Source organism: Akanthomyces muscarius (genome assembly GCF_028009165.1).
Source record: "Akanthomyces muscarius strain Ve6 chromosome Unknown contig_18, whole genome shotgun sequence".
NCBI classification, from domain to species: domain Eukaryota; kingdom Fungi; phylum Ascomycota; class Sordariomycetes; order Hypocreales; family Cordycipitaceae; genus Akanthomyces; species Akanthomyces muscarius.
Genome location: NW_026611618.1, coordinates 225,610 through 244,779, shown reverse-complemented (window position 1 = coordinate 244,779; position 19,170 = coordinate 225,610). Strand labels below are relative to the sequence as shown.

Below are 19,170 nucleotides of genomic sequence, written 5' to 3'. Positions count from 1 at the left end.
ACTTTGCTGCCGAAGATGCCTGGTTGACTATCACCAGTAGCAGACAATCATTCGTGAGCATAATCCAAATACTTTGCTAAATATGAGCGCAATGTAGCCGGAGACCCTGCCTGCCTTTCCAGTTGTCGGCGTCGTGGGGTATTGTTAGAATCCCACGACAGTGTGCATGCGAGGGCCAGAGTAGCAGCTGAAATAAAAAAGGGAATTCTTAAGTAAGCCGTGCAAGAGGATGATTTGTCAACGATTTTTGCACCAGTGCTGTCTACAGGTTTGGTATTTAAGCGGCCCCCCCCCCCCCCCCCCCTCAAGAGCACCCTTACTCAGGTAGCACACACAACGAATTAGCTATATCATCACATCAGACCGCTCGACAATCATCCTCAATCTAGTGATAATGTCAGACCCCCAAGATGTCGCATCGTTTTCCAGTCCTCTGGTGACGGTCGAAACGGGAGCCTTGTCAGGCCGCTGGACCACAGATGGCGGACGAGCCTTTCTCGGCGTTCCTTACGCGGCGCCTCCGGTTAAAGAGCTTCGCTGGAGAGCACCGCAGTCGGCCGCTGCGTGGGATGGCGTTCGACGAGCCGACACATACGGGCCGAGCAGCGTTCAGTTCCCGCCGCCTCCGACATCTATCTACTACGGCGGCGAGACAAACTTCAGTGAGGACTGCCTGTATCTGAACATATGGACGGGAACCGAGGGCATCTGCAACAGGCCTGTTCTTGTCTGGCTCCATTTCGGGGCGTTCCTCTTTGGCTCCGGCTCGAACCCCTCCTACGACGGTGAGAAGCTTGCGGCCCAGGGCTTGACCGTCGTCACGCTCAACTATCGTCTCGGCCGCCTCGGATTCCTGGCCCACCCGGAGCTCAGTGCCGAGTCCGAGGGCAAGACTTCCGGCAACTACGGCATCTTGGACCAGATTGCCGCGCTGCGGTGGGTGCAGCGAAACGTGGAGGCGTTCGGGGGCGATCCCGGCAACGTGACCCTCGGCGGTGCGTCTGCCGGCGCGAGCAGCACTCACCTTTTGCGCTGCGCGCCTTCTGCCAAGGGTCTCTTTTCCAAAGTCATTTGCGAGAGCGGACCGGGCTTGACGCCTGCCGTGGACGACGGCCCCGGACATGTCGCGTCGTTTTCTTCTCTGCATGCTGCGGAGGAGGCCGGCGAAGACCTGCTTCGCACCATGGGCGTGGAATCGGTGGCTGCGCTGCGAAACGTGCCGGCAGAGCAGATTGTCGCCGCGGACCTAGATCGGTCTCGTGGCCCTTGGAAGTCGAGACTGTGGCCTGGCTCCAGCAGCCTCTGCATATTCGACGCCGCGAATCCCACTATCGACGGCCATGTGATTTCCATGTCGCCTCTGGCTGCCTTCACGTCCGGAAAGGCACTAGATGTACCCATGCTGGCCGGTAACGTCGCCAATGAGTCCTCTGGACTGCCACATCTTGAGTCGCTGGCCGAGTACCAGGCATTTGTCAGCGCGTCCCTTGGAGAGCATCAGAGTGACGCCTTGGAAGTGTATACGGCTGCCAACGACACCGAAACCAAAGTGGCCTCTTCGCAGCTCCTGTCCGACCAAGTCTTTCTGTGGCCCATGTTGACGGCGGCGCGACTGCAGGTGCGCACCATGACCTCGCCTGCGTGGTACTACCGCTTCTTGCGCGCGCCGCCGATTGCAAAGGACCAAGATATCATCGAGGCCGACTTTGCCGGTGCATTCCACTGTGCTGGCGCGGAATATGCATTTGGCAACTTCGAGGCGCGGAGCTGGGACTGGACGGGGGCTGATAGGAGACTCTCGGACAGCATCGCAGATGCGTGGGTGTACTTTATGGGTGCGGGTGACCGGAATGGGCCGCGAAAGGTCTCTGCGCTATGGCCTGCTGTGCAGCGCCAAGATTGTTGGATCAAGATATGGGACGTGGACTCGCGTCTGGAAAAGCTGACGGCGCAAGCTGGCAACAGAATAGCGTTCTGGGATCGGTATTACAGCCTGGAGGAGAAGATATAGTCTTGAGTGGTCGACAACCACCAAAATGAGGTGCGCCTCTCTACAAATTCTGTCTATTTATTTGTGGACTTGTTTGCATGCTTTTATGGTGGTCGAATTGACGTACCATCTTTACACAAGCAAATAACCAATCTCTGTACGCCGGGCCATTTCGGTAGTCTATTGTACACGGGACGGCGACTGCAGAAACCTAGAGAGCTCAGCTAGTGTCACCGCACCTGGGCTGTGTATCTCAACCGTTTGATGCACTTCATCTTGCAAGTCGGCACCATGCTGCAGCGTGTCCTGAAGTAGCTCGTTGCCGTGTTTTAAGGCATCCGCAAACAAGTGTTTTCGAGACTCTATCAAGTCCAAACACGATGAAATGACATGGTCTTGTACAACTCGTAAACTGAATACATCTATCAGCTCCTTTTACAAATCAAAGTGGAGGATAAGAACCTGGAAAGGGGCAGGGGATGATGACCTACTCTTCGTCCGAGAGGCACAGGGGCACGAGCAGTAGGATCCCGTAGCCGAAGCGCTCGACAAACTTTGCCCAGCTCTTGCCGGTCTTTCTCCACGTTTGGATCTTTGCACACCTCTTCTTCGTATCATCAACAACAGCGGTTGAAGGTCCTGCCACGCTCGCTGCAGAGTGCTGGCTCGCGCGATCAAACACGAGGTCGGCAAAGCGATGCTGCACCGCCGTTTTCCTGCTGCCCTTGGGCGGGAGAGAGCCTCGCCGCACATGATGCTCGTCGCACCACGACAGGAATAGCTCCGAGTGATTCTGCGCAATGGTGTACGCGTGGTAGAACTGGGCGAGCGCAATCCGCCTCTTGGCGCGAAAGTGCTGCTCCCCAAATGCACTGCTCTCAATGGTCGCGCCGAGGTACACGACCAGCCGCATGAGGCTCGACATGTCCGTCAGGTCCGCCGCGCTGGGTATCGGGCCTGCTGCCGTGCTTGCGGAAGAGCGCAGGCGACGCGCGGATACATGCGCGGAAAACTCGACCACCTGCACCTTGGTTTCATCGTTGCCAATCCGCAGCAGCTTGGCGGCCAAGGCCGAGTCTATGCCGATGATGCTGGTTGTCGGGTCTATCAGTCGAGGAGAACTAGGAAATACATCGCCGCCATCAGGGCCCGCCAGCTGTGACCGTCTTGACACTGTGCCAACAGCACGGCTCTTGCGGGACTGCGAGGCCCGGCCCTTCCTACCCGCCCCAGCCCTACCGTCTGTGGTGGACAGCGAGGCTGTCGAGCTGGGCAGTTGCAACGGACTCCCAGAGCCGCTGTCAAATAATACACTCTCCAGAGCTGCCAGCTTTTCAACAACCTCGCGATTTTGCTGCCGTATTTGGTTTGCTTGCGTTGGCGAGAAGAAGATGGCTTGTGCAGCCACCTGGTCAAGGCGCCGATGCAGATCCGCATAGATATGGTCAATGCCATGCAAGCAACCCTCGTTGAGGGGCATAACCCAAGTTATGCTGCCTCCGAGCTCGGCGTAATGGTCTGTCGACCATTCACTCTCATGTAGCCCCGTATTCCCAACATGCCTATCCTGATACGGCTCGAGTACAGTGTTCAGCTCCGTCTCCATTCGTCCGCCGTGGCTTTCTTTTCGGCTAGGGGAGGGAGGGGAGAACTAGTCTCGCAGATTTAATTTGGGTTTGGAAAAGCAAAAGGTGTATCGACGCCAAAGCAAAGTATGTTCTGCAACAAGCAAGAAGTTGTTTGTAAAGAATGAAACATGAGCAGGGTATTATATACAGGTCCTACACCATGCAGGTGACCCTATAGGCACATGCAGGTGTAACCTGACAGGCAAATTAGACGAGTTCCAAACGGTCAGTAAACTCGGGGTCAAAAGAACAAAAAGGACGACTATCAAAATCTCCGCCGCCCACGGAGCAGTACGATTTCACGATCCAAAATGAGACCACATATCTCCCGCTGAAAATCGGGCTGTGCCGCAGCCACGTTGCGCTGAGGTGTGGGACTAGGCTGTAGCTGAAGTTGACAGTCTTTTTGCCCAGCTTTACGTTACTCTCTCGGCTCTTACCCAGCTACGATCCTTTCCAATCCCTGCCGCGTTCTTCCACGGCGAGACCACTGTATGGATGCGCAAGTATCTACAGCAAGTAGCTAGCCAAGTCTATGCGATTGGCCCTTTGTGATCTGCAGCGAGTCGTTAGTATATGCGTTTGATCCTTGCCATCCGTAATTCCTTCGCGCCACCTTCGGAGCCTTGTTCGGTGGTGATGTCCTTGCTGGCCCGTCCTATATCGGAATTTGCAGCCCGTTTTCTTACATGATGACCCGTTACCATGAGCTCGAATAGCACAGTACTTCGTTTGCGAATTGCCAGCCATCATGGCGCGCCAGCTTACATTCCCGGCAGCTATTCAATTGCTGTGATTGGCTAAGCCGGCGAGTTGCTTCACAGTCGAGCGACGTAACGGCAGCTGCGGCTGACTCACTACTGTGTTCCCCCAAGCCGTAGCCAGTTGTTTGGATGAGGAAACAGGCTGCGGCTGGAGTGTGATGCGCCATATTCCTTTCCACAACACCGCATGCACAAATATCGCAGTAGGACAATCTTTGACCAATTACGTACCTTCATATGCTGAGGATTTGATAGAGGTGTAGAGACGAGGCTGCGGGGCGGGGAGCGTTCTGCGAGTCTTTGCAAATAGAGTGAGAAAACAGCGTGCTAGGCACCTTGCCTTTCCTTTGACCCCTAGCTCCAAGGTAAGTTCACACGTAAAGTAAAGAGGAGCCAATAAATGAATTTAGAAATTAGAAGAAAAAAAAGTACAACTTTTCTTTATAATATTTTAAGGTTTTATTCTTAAATTTATGCACATATTTTTAATTTATTGTAAAGAAAAATATTATACTTCTTCATAATGCTCGCTGGCTCGCGGCAAATGAGTGTGGATATAAGCCAGCCAGTCATCCATCTCCACCCCATTGCGATTTTGAGGACCGAGCACGAAAAAAAAAACCGACTACGGAGCGGCAAAAAGAGTGCGAGAGTGGTTAGCATGAAACTGCCTGTGCAAACTTGGTAGGCGAAGAATAGTGCCCAACAATGTATGGCGGACGATTACGAGAGGGGGGGCCACGGGTTTTAGTTCCTGCAGGGATGCAGCCGCAAGACCTCGATTCTCGCGCCCTAGAATTGCCAGGGGTCGATTCGCGCAGAACTCGTCCGGATGCTGGCAGCGGCGGAATGTGACGAATAAGGATAAAGTGGATCTATAGGTACTTGGTTTAATTAGCGAACTCGGCTATGGTAGATCCCAGGAACTATTGCACTTTGTGGCTTACACTACGGACAGTATATGGTTCGCGGTGGATATACGTCTCCGGAAATGAGAGCCAAGAACCGAAGCCGACTAACGAAGCAATCCGGACACGCAGCCCTATTGACCCCTCCCTTGTCGCTTGTTCGAATTTTGCTGCTAGATGGACGAACAAAACTGAAAGAAACAGGCCGCGTTGCCCAAGGCACTAGACCATCTTTTCTCTCATCCTAAGCGTGTCACCTCATAGCCACTGTTATTCGACGGCTGCTCACTGACGGTCGTTCTATAATAAGCTTGCGCATATTGATCAATGTCATTCATGTCGCCTCCGTTGTGCACGCATATTCCCGTACGCTATCGATTTTCTTCTCCACCACAAATCCTACAGCCTTACAAGCCAAGGCAGGGGTGTAGCTTTCCAACGCTACTTATAAACCGTGCTATGCTATGCTGTGCTCTCTCTCTCCCTCTCTACGTTGTCCATCTTCTGAAGAGGCGGGACTTGGCTTATTTCCACCTCGAGCCCAGCTTTGTCTCCCTCTTGCCTCTCTGTGACCTGCAGCTCCTAGAATGAATCGCGCATTTCTTCTCTCCTCTGCATGGCTGGCCGGCCTGGGCGCCGCGGCCAGGTCGCCAAATCTAATCTTCAATCTCTACACGATTCCGAGCTGCTCCTATTGGTACGACAACGAGGACGGGCACCGCAGCTGCGAATTCGAGCGCAACGTCTGGAGTGTCTCCCCGGAGGCCATGGCGCGCTGGAACCCAGACCTCACCGTCGACTGCGAGGGGTGGACCAAGGGGCACTCGTACTGCGTGGCCGTCCAGGCAGAGCGCCTCGCCTCGAGCAGGACCACGGCCGCGAGCACCACCGTTCCTGCTCCGTCGCCGCTCTGGACAGACCTGGATTGCTACAACGACGAGCTTTGGCCTCCGCTGGAAACCCAACTGCCCTCGCCAAAGGGCAAGGACCTGACCCGCGCCAAGTGCGAAACTTCTTGCTGGGACGCTGGGTACCCGTATGCCGGCTTCAAAGCAGGCACGGAATGCTGGTGCGGATATCTCGTCCGCGGAGCCGAAATCGCACCGCGCGCAGAATGCAACGCCCCCTGCGCGGGCAACTCCTCCGAGCTTTGCGGCGGCCGTGGCGTCTTTAACATGGTCGAGGGGAGAGTGCCATATGCGTCTACCACGACGACGGCCCCAACACCGACTTTGAGCTACTCGTCTGAAACGGCGCCTCCGCTGTGGACGGATCATCAATGCTACAAGGACGCGTCGAGACATCCTTTTCAGACCAAGCTGGCGTCTCCGACCGGCGACGAGTTGACACGGAGTAATTGTGAAGATGCTTGCTGGAGGGCTGGGCATCGATTCGTCGGGTTCAAAGCAGGTGTCGAGTGTTGGTGCGGGGACTATGTCGCCGGGGACAGAAGCCCGTCCCCCGCAGACTGCAATGTGCCCTGCGCAGGCAACTCGTCCGAGATGTGCGGTGGAGATGGCGTGTTTAATGTGGTCGAGGGCAATGATCCTCCCTGGACTCCCACTCCAACTTTGGGTTCCTCTTCCACATCGGCGTCGACGTCTTCAAGGGTAGGTTCACCTGCACGCACAACGAGCGCAGCAGCCACAGCAACATCGCCGTCTTCATCTGTAAGTGGCCACCCCTAAAGCCGTAGAGACTGCATGCATGGTTAAGTACCATGCGCATGCAGACCACACAGACAATACCGCCAATCATGTCATGATTCCTCACTAACCTCGATGTCCCGTGTACATAGGCACCTACTACCAAGCCTCCTTTCTGGATATCGCTCGCCCTGGCGGCTGTCCAGATGGCGAGGCGCAGATAAGCCGCTGTACCGGCTGCCCCAGCCGTTTTCAACCCTGTGACACTCACATCTTCAATCCGCTGTATTTTAATCATCATAAATGCTGCATATGTCTATGCTCATGTTCTATTTGTCGTTGGCGGTAATAGTCCGACGTCCACACCTCTCAACCGCTCATACTTGGCGTCATATTCATCTCGCACATGGCCAACATCAAACACCAACCACCATGCTACATCTAATGCTTCTCCAGCCACTGGTACACCCTCTCCGCAATCTCGATATTATTCATCTCCATGAAGAACATGTGTCCGTTGCCGTGGATCCCCTCCCTCCCCAGATCCGCATGCTCCACGTCCACGCCCACCTGCCGCAGGTACTCGACGGTGCAGTAGTCGTACGGCGCGTGGAACGACGCCTCGCCCGTGACGACGAGCTCCGGGATGCGCGCGAGGTTGGTCAGCTTCTTGACGGGACACGCCTGCATGATGCACTCGTTGTGGTCGGCGTCGACGGCCGGCCGGATCCGCGTCTTGATGTGCTCGGCGTGCGCGCCGGCGGGCGGGCGGTAGCCGATGGGCAGGTCCGTGAGGCCAAACGCAAAGGCCGGGTCGGTGCCAAATGGCGGCCGCAGGGTAAAGGGCGGCCCGGAGGGCTCGAGCTGGACGATGCCCTTGACGAGGTCGGGGCGCATGTCGCCGACTCGCCAGCCTGTTTTTCGTTTATTAGCCACGTTTTTTTTTTTGAGATTAGTAAAGGAAAAACCACATACCGTATGCGCCAGCTTGCGAATGGCTGATGATGTAGCACGGCCCGACTTGGTCCACCAGCGCCGCGTAGGCCTTGGCATTGGCCTCCTCGCCGATGAAGCGGTCCTGCTGCAGCGGCACCTGGCTCCTGTAGAAGGCATCAAAGGTCGGGTCGCCCATGCGGCCGGTGCCGGGCCACTGCGTGTGCAGCTTGGCCTGGGGCCACTGGCCGCCGTTGCGCGCCGTGTCGGTGAAGATGTCCGAGACGGACTGCGGCGGGCCAATGGTGCCAAAGGCGCCGGGCCCGCCGGGCTGCCACGCGGAGCGGCCGCGCGCCGGCTGGTCGGAGAGGTAGACGGTGTGGCCCTTGGACAGGAAATAAGACGCCCAGCCGGGACGGCCGTCGGGGGTGGCGAGGAAGTTGGTGCCGGTCTGGGCGGCGCCGGCGATGAAGACGATGGGCAGCGGCGGCGAGGACAAGCTGGGGGGCTGGGGATGATGGGGGGAGAGCTTCTCGACGTATATCTGGCCGAGGAGGGCTATAGATGTGGCATTGGTGGTGTGGTCCTATTTTGGCGACGCATCGGTGTCAGATAACGCGATTCTGCTGCTTATGGGGGGGAGATAAGACGCTGGGTAAGACAAGGGGGGGTTGCAACGCACAGTGATGTTGGTGTACTCGCCGCCGACGTACATGACATCGCGCCGGGGCACAATGTCGGCGAGCGACGAGGCATTGGACTGGGCGTTGCTGCCGATAAAGGCAATCTGCGTCCAGTAGGTGAGGGACGTGAAGGAGCCAAAGTTGACCATTGTAGCTCAGAAGCCCGTCCGCCTGTCTTTTTCTCCCGATGGCAGGCTAAAGGTTGAAACAAGAGTGATCGAAGCCCGAAAGATGGGCGAAACTATGTAACGAATTTAGCTGCACGTCAGAAAGTAGCGTCGGCAGAGAGCTTGGGGTGGTGGGCGTGGAGAAGGAAGGGGGCGCGGATTCGTCTTATGCGCTGGGCCTTGGTGTGCCTGGTTGGGACGGGATGGGATGGGATGGGATGGTGGAGATGGCCCTCTCCACAGCGAAGAAGAGAGAGAGAGTCAACGTAGTTACAACTAACTAGTGAGCGTCGCTTCAGCAGCCACCCCGCGCATGTATCCAAACAGGCCCGTTTTATTTCTCGAATGGCCACGATTTTTCCGGCGCACTATCACTAGTCACTCACGTTTCAACGGCAGGGCTCCGACGCCACAGGTACACCTCCCGAATAAGAATCCGCCGGGCGCCCCCCTCCTCCTCCTCTCCGCCCCGGGGGGCGTCTGCAGATTTCCTCATTCTCCTCACCCTCTCTGCAAGCCACACCTACATTCATCTTCTCAACATGCTTAATTAATTGGCCCCCCCCTCAACCAACGACGGCCACTTTGTCAACTGGTGTGGGCTACTCTTCATCTTTGACAAACAGCAGCAGCAACAACAGCACCATCATGGCTGGCCCGACGCCGGGCTCGCCAGAGTACCTGGCCGAGACCAACGACCCGGGCCTCGACCAGCGCGTCAGCATCGTCTTCACCGTCATCAACACCGTCTTCCTCGCCATCTTCTACGCCAGCCGCCACTACAACCCCAAGGCGGTCGGCAGGCCCATGCTCGTGTGCAACACGCTCTGCTACGTCTTCTGCCTCGGCAGCGCCGCGACCGGAATCCGTACGTTTCTTCTTCTTCTCCCTTTCCCACCACCCACGGCTCTCTCTCCTCCGCCGTAATTGCGCATCGTGCTGAGAAAAGGACCAGTCATGACACAAATCGGCGGCGTGGGCCACCACGTCACCGCCGTCCCCGTCGCCACGTTCCAGACGTGGCTGCAGCTCTCCAAGGTCCTCGAGTTCACCTACACGCCCGCCGTCATGTTTGCCAAGCTTGCCGCGCTCTTCCTCTACCACCAGCTCTTCGAGGTGACGTCCTACCGGCGGCTCATCATCCTCCTCGGCGTCGTCATCCTGCTCCAGGGTGTCGTCGCCCTCATCCTCGCCTTTTCCATCTGCCGGCCCTTTCGCTACTTCTGGACGCAGGCCGTCGACATCCACGACGGCACCTGCGGCGACGTCATGCTCTTCTACAAGCTCTACAGCGTGCCGAGCCTCGTCACCGACGTCGTCATGCTCGTCATCCCCTGGCCGATCCTGCTGCGGCTGCAGATGCCCATTGCGGAAAAGGTCGGCCTCATGCTCACGTTCCTCGCCGCGTCCATGGGCATCATCACCTGCGCGCTGCGCTTCTCCGTCTTCTTCACCACGCCGCTCTTCAGCGACCCGACGTGGTACGCCTCCGGCGGGCCCATGATCTACGCCCTCGTCGAGCCCAGCATCTACATGATTGCCAGCATCCTCCCCACGACGCGCCACCTCTACCGCCGCCTCCACCGCCGCCTGCGGCAGGGCGGCAGCAGCAGCAGCCGCAGCGGTCGCAGCAGCAGAAATGACGGCAGCAAGAATAGCAGCAGCAGCGCCGCCAAGTCGGCAGAGCTCGTAGCCCTGGACAGCAGCCAGACGAGCGGCGGCCGCCGCGGCAGGATCACGCGCCACGTCGACATTCGGCAGAACAACGTCACCGCCAGCCAGGAGGAGCTGACGCTCGGCGAGTGGTACCAGAGCCGCGAGCCGTGGCACCGGCCCCAGACGGCGGACACGAAGCCGAGTGTGCTGGAGGAGGGGCATGGAAAGTGAGCGTGTTTTGGACAAATGTTGTGGATGGTTTTTTTTTTTTTTTTGCGCTCTGTTTTAGATGGAAGATGGGCCTGATACGGGTGCCAGTCCCGTCGCATATACCCCCTTGCTTTATTGAGTTTTGGCGCTTTTTGGACAGTGGCTGTCCGGATGATATCATTTCAACCCAAGAATTATGAACATATTAATAACAATCAATGTGTAAAGCTCATGTTTTTGATGTTGGGTCAAATACTTCGTAAACGTCATGGAGCATGCGCTGGCTGAGGAGCCTGGCAAAAGACGCATGCGCGGGTAAAATAAAGCTCAAGGAGATGTAATTGTATTAAAAGAGCATGGCTTGACGCCAGCTCGCATTCAGGAGACAGACTCTCAAGTTCCTTGTCCCTGTCTGCTCTATCCTAATTCAAGTATCCTAATCCAGGTATCCTTTTCCGACCAGTCTTCTTCAACTGCCCTCTTTTCCAATACATGGCCGTCTCCGCGGCTGTCGTGTTTCCAAAACCCCAACCCAAGAGTAACAATAATAATAATAAAAATGAATAGTGAAGCCACAAATCTGTAGATACCGGCGCCAGAAGGAGTAAGAAAAGAAAAAGAGAAATGCCGTCTGGCTTCGACCAGGTGAAAATGTCGTGACAAAAGGAAGCAGCGTGCTCATGCTGCATGAGAGGTGGTGCGGTTCGAATGCTTCGGGATGTTGTAGTTGATGCAAAGCAGGACGATGCAAAGCAACTTTTATGCAATCATTACGTCGTGTCTGTTTTACAAGCCAAACGCAGACGCCGGACGCGAATCCGACGACAGGCTCAGCGGTGCGTGGCGCCCAACATCCGCCACCAGCCTCCTCAGATCGCGCTGGTTCGCGTCCAGCACGCGAAAGCAGGACTCGCAGATGCGCAAGTGGCAGAACGTGCAGGCCCAGCGGTCGTCCGCGTTGGCCTTGCTGCACGTCTGGCACGTCAGCGGGTACTGCCGGTTTGTGCGCCGGTTCATGATCGCATGCTTCTGGAAACACGAGTAGTGCGATGCCTTGAGCTCCCGTGCGGTATAGACGCCGTCGGCAGCAGCTGTCGCGACCTCCTTGCCCTTCCAGGTGGGAAAACGGAGCGCGCGAGGGTCGGGTTCGCGTAGAATGGCCATCTCCGGGTATAGCGTACCGTCGCGGCCGCGGTACATGGGGCCCTTGTCGGTCTGGACAATGCGCGGGTCGCTAGGAGGTCGGCGTTGCTGACGCGGCGTCAGCTCCTGGTCGCGCCGAGGCTGGCGTGTCGGGCTGAGGCTGGAGCCGCGAGACTGGTCCGATGGGGTAGACGCGCTTACGGGTGTGCGAGCGCGGCTTGGGTTGCTAGAAAAGGACGTCATGGTAGACGACAGCTGGGGCTTGTTGGCAACAGCGTCTCCGTTGGCGGGCGGCGGTGCGGTAACGGGCGACAGCGCGGTGGCGGGCTTGCGGCGGGGTATCTCTGTAAGCATCGAGGAAGATGTGACAGGGCCGAGCTTGGGCGTGGTGCTGGCAGAGGCGTTTCTGCTCGGATTCCTGGGGGGCGGCGGGGGAAGGTCCTTAGCAGATCCTGGCGAGAATCTGCTGGGCGACTCCGGGGATGCGGCGGGTGAAGCAGGCGAGGTGAAAGTGGTGACGACAGGAGCACGAGACTCGCCTTTTTGATATTCGGGCGTCGGAGGGCGATTGGTGAAAGGAGTGGCTGCCGATCTCGCAAGAGAAGGCAAGGACTGCTTGCTTTGGACAGGATTAGTGGCTGCTTTGTTGCTAGAAGCTCGAGGCTCGTCCTTGGACGCGATCGAGGGCCGGACGTTGCGGCCTGGCAGACCGCCAACAGACGGAGGTTTCCTTAGCTTCGCAGGCTGGGAGTGTGAAGGTTCGTCCTGGACTGCGGTGGCTGGGCGTTGCGTGGATGTGGTGGATGTGGACATGATCGAGACGGCGCTGGAAACGGTTGAGCCGTGGCTGTAATCGAGCTTCAGGCCAGATATTTCTCGACTGTCATTCTGCGGCCGGCGGCGCCAGATTTCGTTTTTTGTAGGAGGCGCAGGCGGTACATCCTTGTCGTTACGAGCTGCCTCAGATGCCGGGGGTGGAGGCAGCTTGCTGTGATGGGCAGCACCAGCAGACTTGTCCGGAACAGCCGGAGCTTCCCGTGGGGGTGAAGTCTCGCGACTAGAAGCTGCTGGCGTGTCGGGATACGCGCCTGTGTGAGCGGTTGTGGTGGGGGACTCGAATGGGCGCGAATAGGCAGAAATTAGACTAGAGAGAGAGGCGGTAGGCGAGGGCTCCGGAAATGGTGAGAGCATGGCATTGTTGGTTCCGCCAACAGGACGTCTCGGTATCGACATTTTGTGAGAGGGCACGGCCAATGTGTCTTCTGGAGGGAAGGCGCCTGGTACGGGGAGCGGAGGAGACTTGTCGTAGAACTGAGGCAGCTGCGGCGCCGAATCGTGAACCTGCTTGTGAGGTGGCGGAGGTGGCGGCGGGAGGTCGGGCAGGTCCTTTGGTGGAGGCGGCAGCTGGTGGGAAAGCAAGGCGGGCGAAGTCGAAGGCGAAGTAGAAGAGGATGGTCTGCGTAGGCCCGGGACAGCAGGCAAGGCCTTTGAGAAACGAGAGAGGCCTCTAGGCTTGGAGGCGGCAGTGGGCTGTGTCATCTTTTAAGAGACGGGCGAGGCCTCTGGGTGCTGCTGATATTGGAGGGGCGCGGTGTGCAATGCGAGCGCGATGCAGCGTGCGCGGCGGCAACTCCGTTTGAGTAACCTTTTCCCCTTCTGGCGGAGTATCGACTGGGGATAGAAGCTTATTAGATTGTGACAGGGCGGACGGGGTGCGGCTCGAGAAAAGAATTCTGGCAGACGAGGAGGGGTGGTGCCGGTACGGTGTAGTGCAAGGCAGGGCAGAATCGCGGGTGGTGCGAGGCGGGACCCTTATTGGTGAAACGCGAGGAGCAGTCGTATCAAGGGAGATATGGTGCGATGCGCCGCGGATCCGTCTGTATTTTTCCTCTTTTATTTTTCCTTCTTTGAGACGCTCAGACAGCCGACGTCGAGGATCAAGGTGAGTGGCGAGCCGTAGCGGGGGGGGGGGGGTTGTGGTAGGCCTAGCCAAGAAGCGCAACGGTAGCGACCAGGAGAAAAAAGACAAAACCCAACGGGCAGCTTCGTGCGCAGTGCGAGGTTGTATGACGAGGATTTTAGGGTGCCGAGAGGAGTCGCGGGCTGCAGACAGTGGTGGTGATAACGTTGCGCATCAGGCTGGGCCGGGCTGGGCTGGGCTGGCGGAGGGGCGGACGAGCGAAGCGATGGTTGGGGGGGCGTGCGGTGCGGGAGGCTGAGGGTGTGGCGAGGTTGGCGAGGTGAGGGAAGCGAGCGTTACTGGTAGGAAACCGGGGAGAGGGAGAGTGAAGAAGCAATGGGCGATGGTAGGGAAAGAGAGAGAAGGAGAGAATAGGGTTCAGTAAATGGAGCAGTCGAGGAATGGAGATGGGGAGGATAAGCGATGAGGAATAATGACGGGAGGCACCCAGGTATGGATGGGGTGTGAAGCTGCGTTTGGGGGAGGAAGTGCTGGCAGCCAGCGAGGATCGGGAGCGTCGGAGTGGCAGCAGCAGGTTCTAGGCTACATGTGGCAGATGGGCAGATGGACAGATGGACAGCAGGAATATCTAGCGTGCCAGTGCCTTGGAAATCGAATTGTCTTGGGGCTGACTACTAAGTTAGTTAGTAAACGGACTTCTGGATGTCCCTTGGCATGAATGATGGCAGAGAATTCTAATTACGTCGCTTCTGGTCGGTTGGGTTCCTGGAAAAGAGGGCCCCAAAGCAAGCCCGGCTCAGCCCTTTTGGCCAACGAGACAGCGGTCCGTCAAGTGAAGGTGGGCGGCCCCAGCGACATTGTCCAGCGGGCTCAGCGGGCTTTAGTGGGCTGCTTCAGTGGGCCGAGGCGATGCTGGTCATTTTGCAGCGGACGCGGGCGGGTTCCTGGATTGGGCTGACTGTTTTGCTGCCAAAAAAAACTGCCATGGAGTGGCAGTGGCACTGGCACTGGCTCGGGCTTTATTAAACCCTGCATACCTAGCTCGGACCCCACTGCGACGGACAATGGGATTCTTGCTGTTGCCGACAGGAAGAGAAATGCCAAAGAAAATTATGCCGAGTGCTCCGGATTGATTTTCATTCACACTTTATTTTTTTATTGTAGAAAAGAAAAGAAAAGAAAAGAGAGGAAAAGAAAGGCGCGTTTGGCTTGTGCTGCTTGCCTCGGGCACTGTTTGTACCAACAGCCAGTCGCGTGGCTGGCAGACAGCAGACGCACTGCATCCCCGCTGCCGATGTGCTGAAGAAGCCTGGGCGACAAATTTTGAATAGTCAACTAATAACATGGTGTGTGTGACGATTGCCTACCTACCCAGATCCAAGACAGTGCTATCGCGTATTCCATATAGGTCTTTGCCGTGTCCCCTTTTCCCTGTTGGCAGGAATTGAGATTCATCACACACATTTTCAAATTATGCCCGTCGTGCCGTCTTCTATTCTGAGCCTGTCTCGTTTTCTTTTTATTGTCTTGCCATTTGCCAGCCAGTGCTGGTCGCCGCCTGATGCGCCCCCCTGCCGCCGCGACGTCATCTCGACGTCCTTGGCCTTGGATGCCTGGCCAATCCCCTCGTGCCCCTGTCACGCTGAATCGCCATCTCAGTGGTTTCACGCCGGCACCAGCAAATATCACCATGGCTCGATTTGCTCCTTTCCTCCTTCTTGTTAGTTGCTTCCTTTTTTTTTTCCCGCATCTGCTCGTCCCATGTCTCGTAATTTCCATTGCTCTCCCCATCACCTCTTTATTCTGCGACAATCCATCGCCAGCATGTCTCACATGCCATGCCACACCACGGCAACACCTCTCTTGCATTCCTTTTCCACGTTGGCGCCACAACCCTGGATTTTTGGCCCGGCGACGCCACGGCAAAAGAATGTCACTGCTACCTTGCCGTCATCTCGACAAAGCTTGTGTCGTTCCGCGCGTCGCATTCAACAGCGGCTGGCCATGTAACTATGCTCCGCTCAATGCCCGCGTCAGTTTGATCGCTTCAGGGTTCAGCACAGCTGTCGTTGCTGCGCCTGCGCCGTACCCGGGACGTACTCTCCGCATTCATTCAACAGCAAAGTAAGCAATGATCCAAACTCTGTCTACTGACTCGCAGCCGCGATGGAATAATTCTCATTGCTCCTCTGCAAGTGTAAAATGGCCTCTTGTGCCTGCAGCCCACCATCGAATCATCGATCGCTCAAGCCCACCACAAGCCACCAAGTTCTGCTGAAACCAGCCCTGTTTGAGACTGGCTGGAGTCGTCTCCCTGCCATCTCCCCAATCTCCAGCTACACCCTGATTACATCATGTCCTTTTTTTCCTTTTTTTTCCGATTCTCTGGCGTTGGTCTTATTCGTCAACTTTATTTCTGACACTGACCCCGTCAATATGCCTGACCTTGCACAGTGAAAATTTCCGTTGCCGTTTCACCATTTCGTCACCTCAGCTGACGGCCTCACCGCGACCCAATGTATCCAACCAGCTGGCACGATGAATCGGACCAAAAGAGAACGAGGAAAAAATAACGTTGGTTATACCGGGTTACACCGCCGTTTCATAGAGGCCGAGTCTCAGGTAGAGTTTATCCAGCTCGGTGCGCTGTGTGAGATGAACTTTAGAGCACGCCCGCTGTAGACATGACTTTAATCTGCCCACGTCCTTGGTTGAGGCTGCCTGTTTTTTTTTTTTTTTTTTTAATGCAACCAGAATCTAACTGCGGGGTTGTACCAAGTAAAATCTCTCTTATTTTGTTGCCTTTCAAACGTCTGATTAAATTGTCTCTTTTGTACAAACAGACGCAGCCACCTGCATGGCCGCGAGGTAGCCTGCAGCGGCGGCATGACTGCTGCCTGCCTGCCTACAATCAGGCATTTACAATTCTCATTTGCTGCCGCTCCAGGCAAGACGTCTGCTTTTCATGCATGTTCGCAGCTCTACGCCGGCATAATCATCACCGCCAAGAACGGTAGCTCACCCGACTGATCCCTCCATGCACTCCGCGACGCTGGCCGTTTGACCATGCACTGCTACCCTGCTTGCCCAGATTGAGTTTTGTCCCACAGACCTTACTTTCTTCATCTCGACGCCAAATTCTATGCAGACAAAGAACAACCTTTGGCTTCAGTCGACGACAATGGACTCTGTCTGTAAATGTGCAATTGTACGCATCCGCGGAAATTCCGCTGCCTGCACGGCGCCACCGCTTCTTCTAACTTAACCTCCGGGTCGTGTTCCCGGCGGCCGGCACTTGTAGGCTGTAGCACGTCTTTTCCCCCGCAACTCCAGGCCGCCAGATAAGCACGCCAGATGATAAACCCCGGCCGGCCTCATTTTGCACTTCCGTAGTCGGCACGCTCCTCCTGATCACGCCCTTTTCTCTTCCGTGCCCTTTCTTCAGACAGCGCGGCTTGATACTTGGAGCATAATCTCAGTATCATTTGGACATTTCCGAGTACCAAATTGTAAACAGCTGCGTCAATGGCCAAGTCTGATCCATCAGAGACGGCGCCGCTGCTTGCGCCGCCCGTCGTCGACCCCGAAGCCGCCGCACCACCACCTCTCACCGGCAATGGCTCTCAGAACGGCCAGGTCGACGGCGTCAAGGAGCTGGGAAACCGCATCTACGTCCTCCTCCCCGCCGTCGCCATCGGCGTATGTCCCCCTTTCCATCCAGCCCCCGTGACTCAACGCTAATCTTCATGATATCAAGTTGCTGCTCTCTGCCGTAGACCAGCTCATCACGCTGGCCTCCTACACCAAGATGGGCAATGACCTCAACGCCCTCAACAGCGTGAGCTGGATCGCCACCTCGTACGCCTCTCCCCAGACCCACCCTCATCTCTTCGGACACAATCACTGACTCGATGCGTGTAGGTACTTTCTCACCCTCACCAGCTGCCAGCCGCTCTACGGCAAGCTCAGCGACATCTTCGGCCGCAAGGAGTGTCTGCTCTTTGCCTATGCCGTCTTTGGCCTCGGTTGCCTCGGCTGCGGCCTCGCCCAGTCCATGGTGCAGCTGTGCGTGGCGCGCGGCGTCGCGGGCGTCGGCGGCGGCGGCATGACGGCTGTCGTCTCCATCCTCGTGTCGGATATTGTGCCCCTGCGCGAGCGCGGCGTCTGGCAGGGCTACATCAACATCATCTTCGCCGCGGGCACGGCGACGGGTGCGCCTCTCGGTGGCATCCTGGCAGATTCCATCGGCTGGCGGTGGTACGTCGCACTCTGAGAGTGTATACATCTTGCGAGAAGTGTGCTGATGTGGTAATTAGGTCATTTATCGGACAGACGCCGCTCTGTGTCATTGCCGCCCTCGTCGTCTACTTTGCGCTCGACCTGGCCCCGCCAACCACCGACCACCTTTGGTCCAAGATTAAGCGCATCGACTTCCTCGGCGCCCTGACCCTCGTCACCGCCGTCTTCGCGCTGCTTTTTGGCCTCGATGCCGGCTCCAAGGTGGGCTGGACGCACCTCAGCACCATTCTCGCCCTCGGTGTCGCCGCGCCGCTCTCCCTCGGCGTGTTCCTCTACGTCGAGGCGCGCGTGGCGTCGCACCCCTTCGCACCGGGGCGCATCATCTTTGAGCGGAGCATGTTTGCGTGCTACATGACCAACTTCTTCAGCATGGCGGGCCAGATGGGCGCCTTCTTCTTCCTGCCGCTGTACTTTCAGGCCGTGCACGGCTTCAGCGCCACGGTGAGCGGCGCGCTGCTCGTGCCGGGCATGGTCGGTGGCGTCGGCGCCTCGATTGCCGGCGGGTGGGTGATTAAGCGCACGGGCAGGTTCTACTGGATCACCGTCTGGGGGTTCGGGCTGTTGTTTGCCGCGCTGCCCGTCATCGCGGCCGGCCTGTGGATGCGGAACGTGGCTCTCGAAGAGATTGGCTACGTCATCTGCTGCATAGGTGCATACTCTGGTGAGTCCTTTCCCCGCTGTCCCTTTTGATTGCCATCAGCGTTGACATGTGCAAAAGGCGTCACGACATCTCTCATTGGCCTCCTCGCCAACGCCACCGTCGAGGACACCGCCGTCGTCGTCGCCTGCTCCTACCTCTTCCGCTCGCTCGGATCCAGCATCGGCATCAGCATCTGCTCCGCCGTCCTGCAGCAGGTCCTCCGCGGGGAGCTCGACCGCCGGCTCGTCGGCGACGACGCCCGCGAGATTGAGAAGCGCGTCCGCCAAAACTTGGATTACATCCGGGAGCTGACGCCCGAGGTGGCGGAGATGGTGAGGACGAGCTATCAGACGGCCGAGCTGGCGTCGATTGCGCCCGCCGTGGGCTTTACGGCCGTGGCGTTTTTGTTTGCCTTTTGGGTGCGCGAGACGGCCATTCGCAAGTGATTTCGGCATGGGAATGCGGGTAGAGCGCAAAACATCGACCGCGCACATGGAAAGTCGGACATTTCAGAAGATTCTTTGTAGATTTATATACACATGTCTATAAATACTGAAAATACACACATGCATCTTGACATGC

General features: G+C 57.1%; 7 protein-coding genes across 7 annotated transcripts; 4 read left to right on the top strand and 3 right to left on the bottom strand.

Moving 5' to 3' along the window:
- Positions 1 to 394: 394 nt before the first annotated feature.
- On the top strand, positions 395 to 2,011 carry LMH87_008544 (uncharacterized protein; the record flags this gene model as incomplete). The annotated part of the gene is made up of 1 exon (XM_056201732.1): positions 395 to 2,011. The coding sequence occupies one exon, from the start codon at positions 395 to 397 to the stop codon at positions 2,009 to 2,011; it is 1,617 nt and encodes a 538-aa protein (XP_056056364.1).
- Positions 2,012 to 2,170: 159 nt separating this feature from the next.
- LMH87_008543 (uncharacterized protein) lies at positions 2,171 to 3,596 on the bottom strand (the record flags this gene model as incomplete). Its single annotated transcript, XM_056201731.1, has 2 exons — positions 2,171 to 2,402; positions 2,482 to 3,596. The coding sequence occupies 2 exons, from the start codon at positions 3,594 to 3,596 to the stop codon at positions 2,171 to 2,173; spliced, it is 1,347 nt and encodes a 448-aa protein (XP_056056363.1).
- A 2,281-nt stretch (positions 3,597 to 5,877) lies between these two features.
- On the top strand, positions 5,878 to 7,160 carry LMH87_008542 (uncharacterized protein; the record flags this gene model as incomplete). The annotated part of the gene is made up of 2 exons (XM_056201730.1): positions 5,878 to 6,960; positions 7,089 to 7,160. The coding sequence occupies 2 exons, from the start codon at positions 5,878 to 5,880 to the stop codon at positions 7,158 to 7,160; spliced, it is 1,155 nt and encodes a 384-aa protein (XP_056056362.1).
- A 217-nt stretch (positions 7,161 to 7,377) lies between these two features.
- On the bottom strand, positions 7,378 to 8,701 carry LMH87_008541 (uncharacterized protein; the record flags this gene model as incomplete). The annotated part of the gene is made up of 3 exons (XM_056201728.1): positions 7,378 to 7,850; positions 7,912 to 8,455; positions 8,552 to 8,701. The coding sequence occupies 3 exons, from the start codon at positions 8,699 to 8,701 to the stop codon at positions 7,378 to 7,380; spliced, it is 1,167 nt and encodes a 388-aa protein (XP_056056361.1).
- Positions 8,702 to 9,367: 666 nt separating this feature from the next.
- LMH87_008540 (uncharacterized protein) lies at positions 9,368 to 10,606 on the top strand (the record flags this gene model as incomplete). Its single annotated transcript, XM_056201727.1, has 2 exons — positions 9,368 to 9,587; positions 9,675 to 10,606. 2 exons carry the CDS (start codon positions 9,368 to 9,370, stop codon positions 10,604 to 10,606), a joined length of 1,152 nt encoding a protein of 383 aa, XP_056056360.1.
- Positions 10,607 to 11,371: 765 nt separating this feature from the next.
- Positions 11,372 to 13,267, bottom strand: LMH87_008539 (uncharacterized protein; the record flags this gene model as incomplete). The annotated part of the gene is made up of 2 exons (XM_056201726.1): positions 11,372 to 11,836; positions 11,930 to 13,267. 2 exons carry the CDS (start codon positions 13,265 to 13,267, stop codon positions 11,372 to 11,374), a joined length of 1,803 nt encoding a protein of 600 aa, XP_056056359.1.
- Positions 13,268 to 17,174: 3,907 nt separating this feature from the next.
- Positions 17,175 to 19,034, top strand: LMH87_008538 (uncharacterized protein; the record flags this gene model as incomplete). Its single annotated transcript, XM_056201725.1, has 5 exons — positions 17,175 to 17,348; positions 17,407 to 17,507; positions 17,571 to 17,906; positions 17,966 to 18,609; positions 18,667 to 19,034. 5 exons carry the CDS (start codon positions 17,175 to 17,177, stop codon positions 19,032 to 19,034), a joined length of 1,623 nt encoding a protein of 540 aa, XP_056056358.1.
- Positions 19,035 to 19,170: the final 136 nt, after the last annotated feature.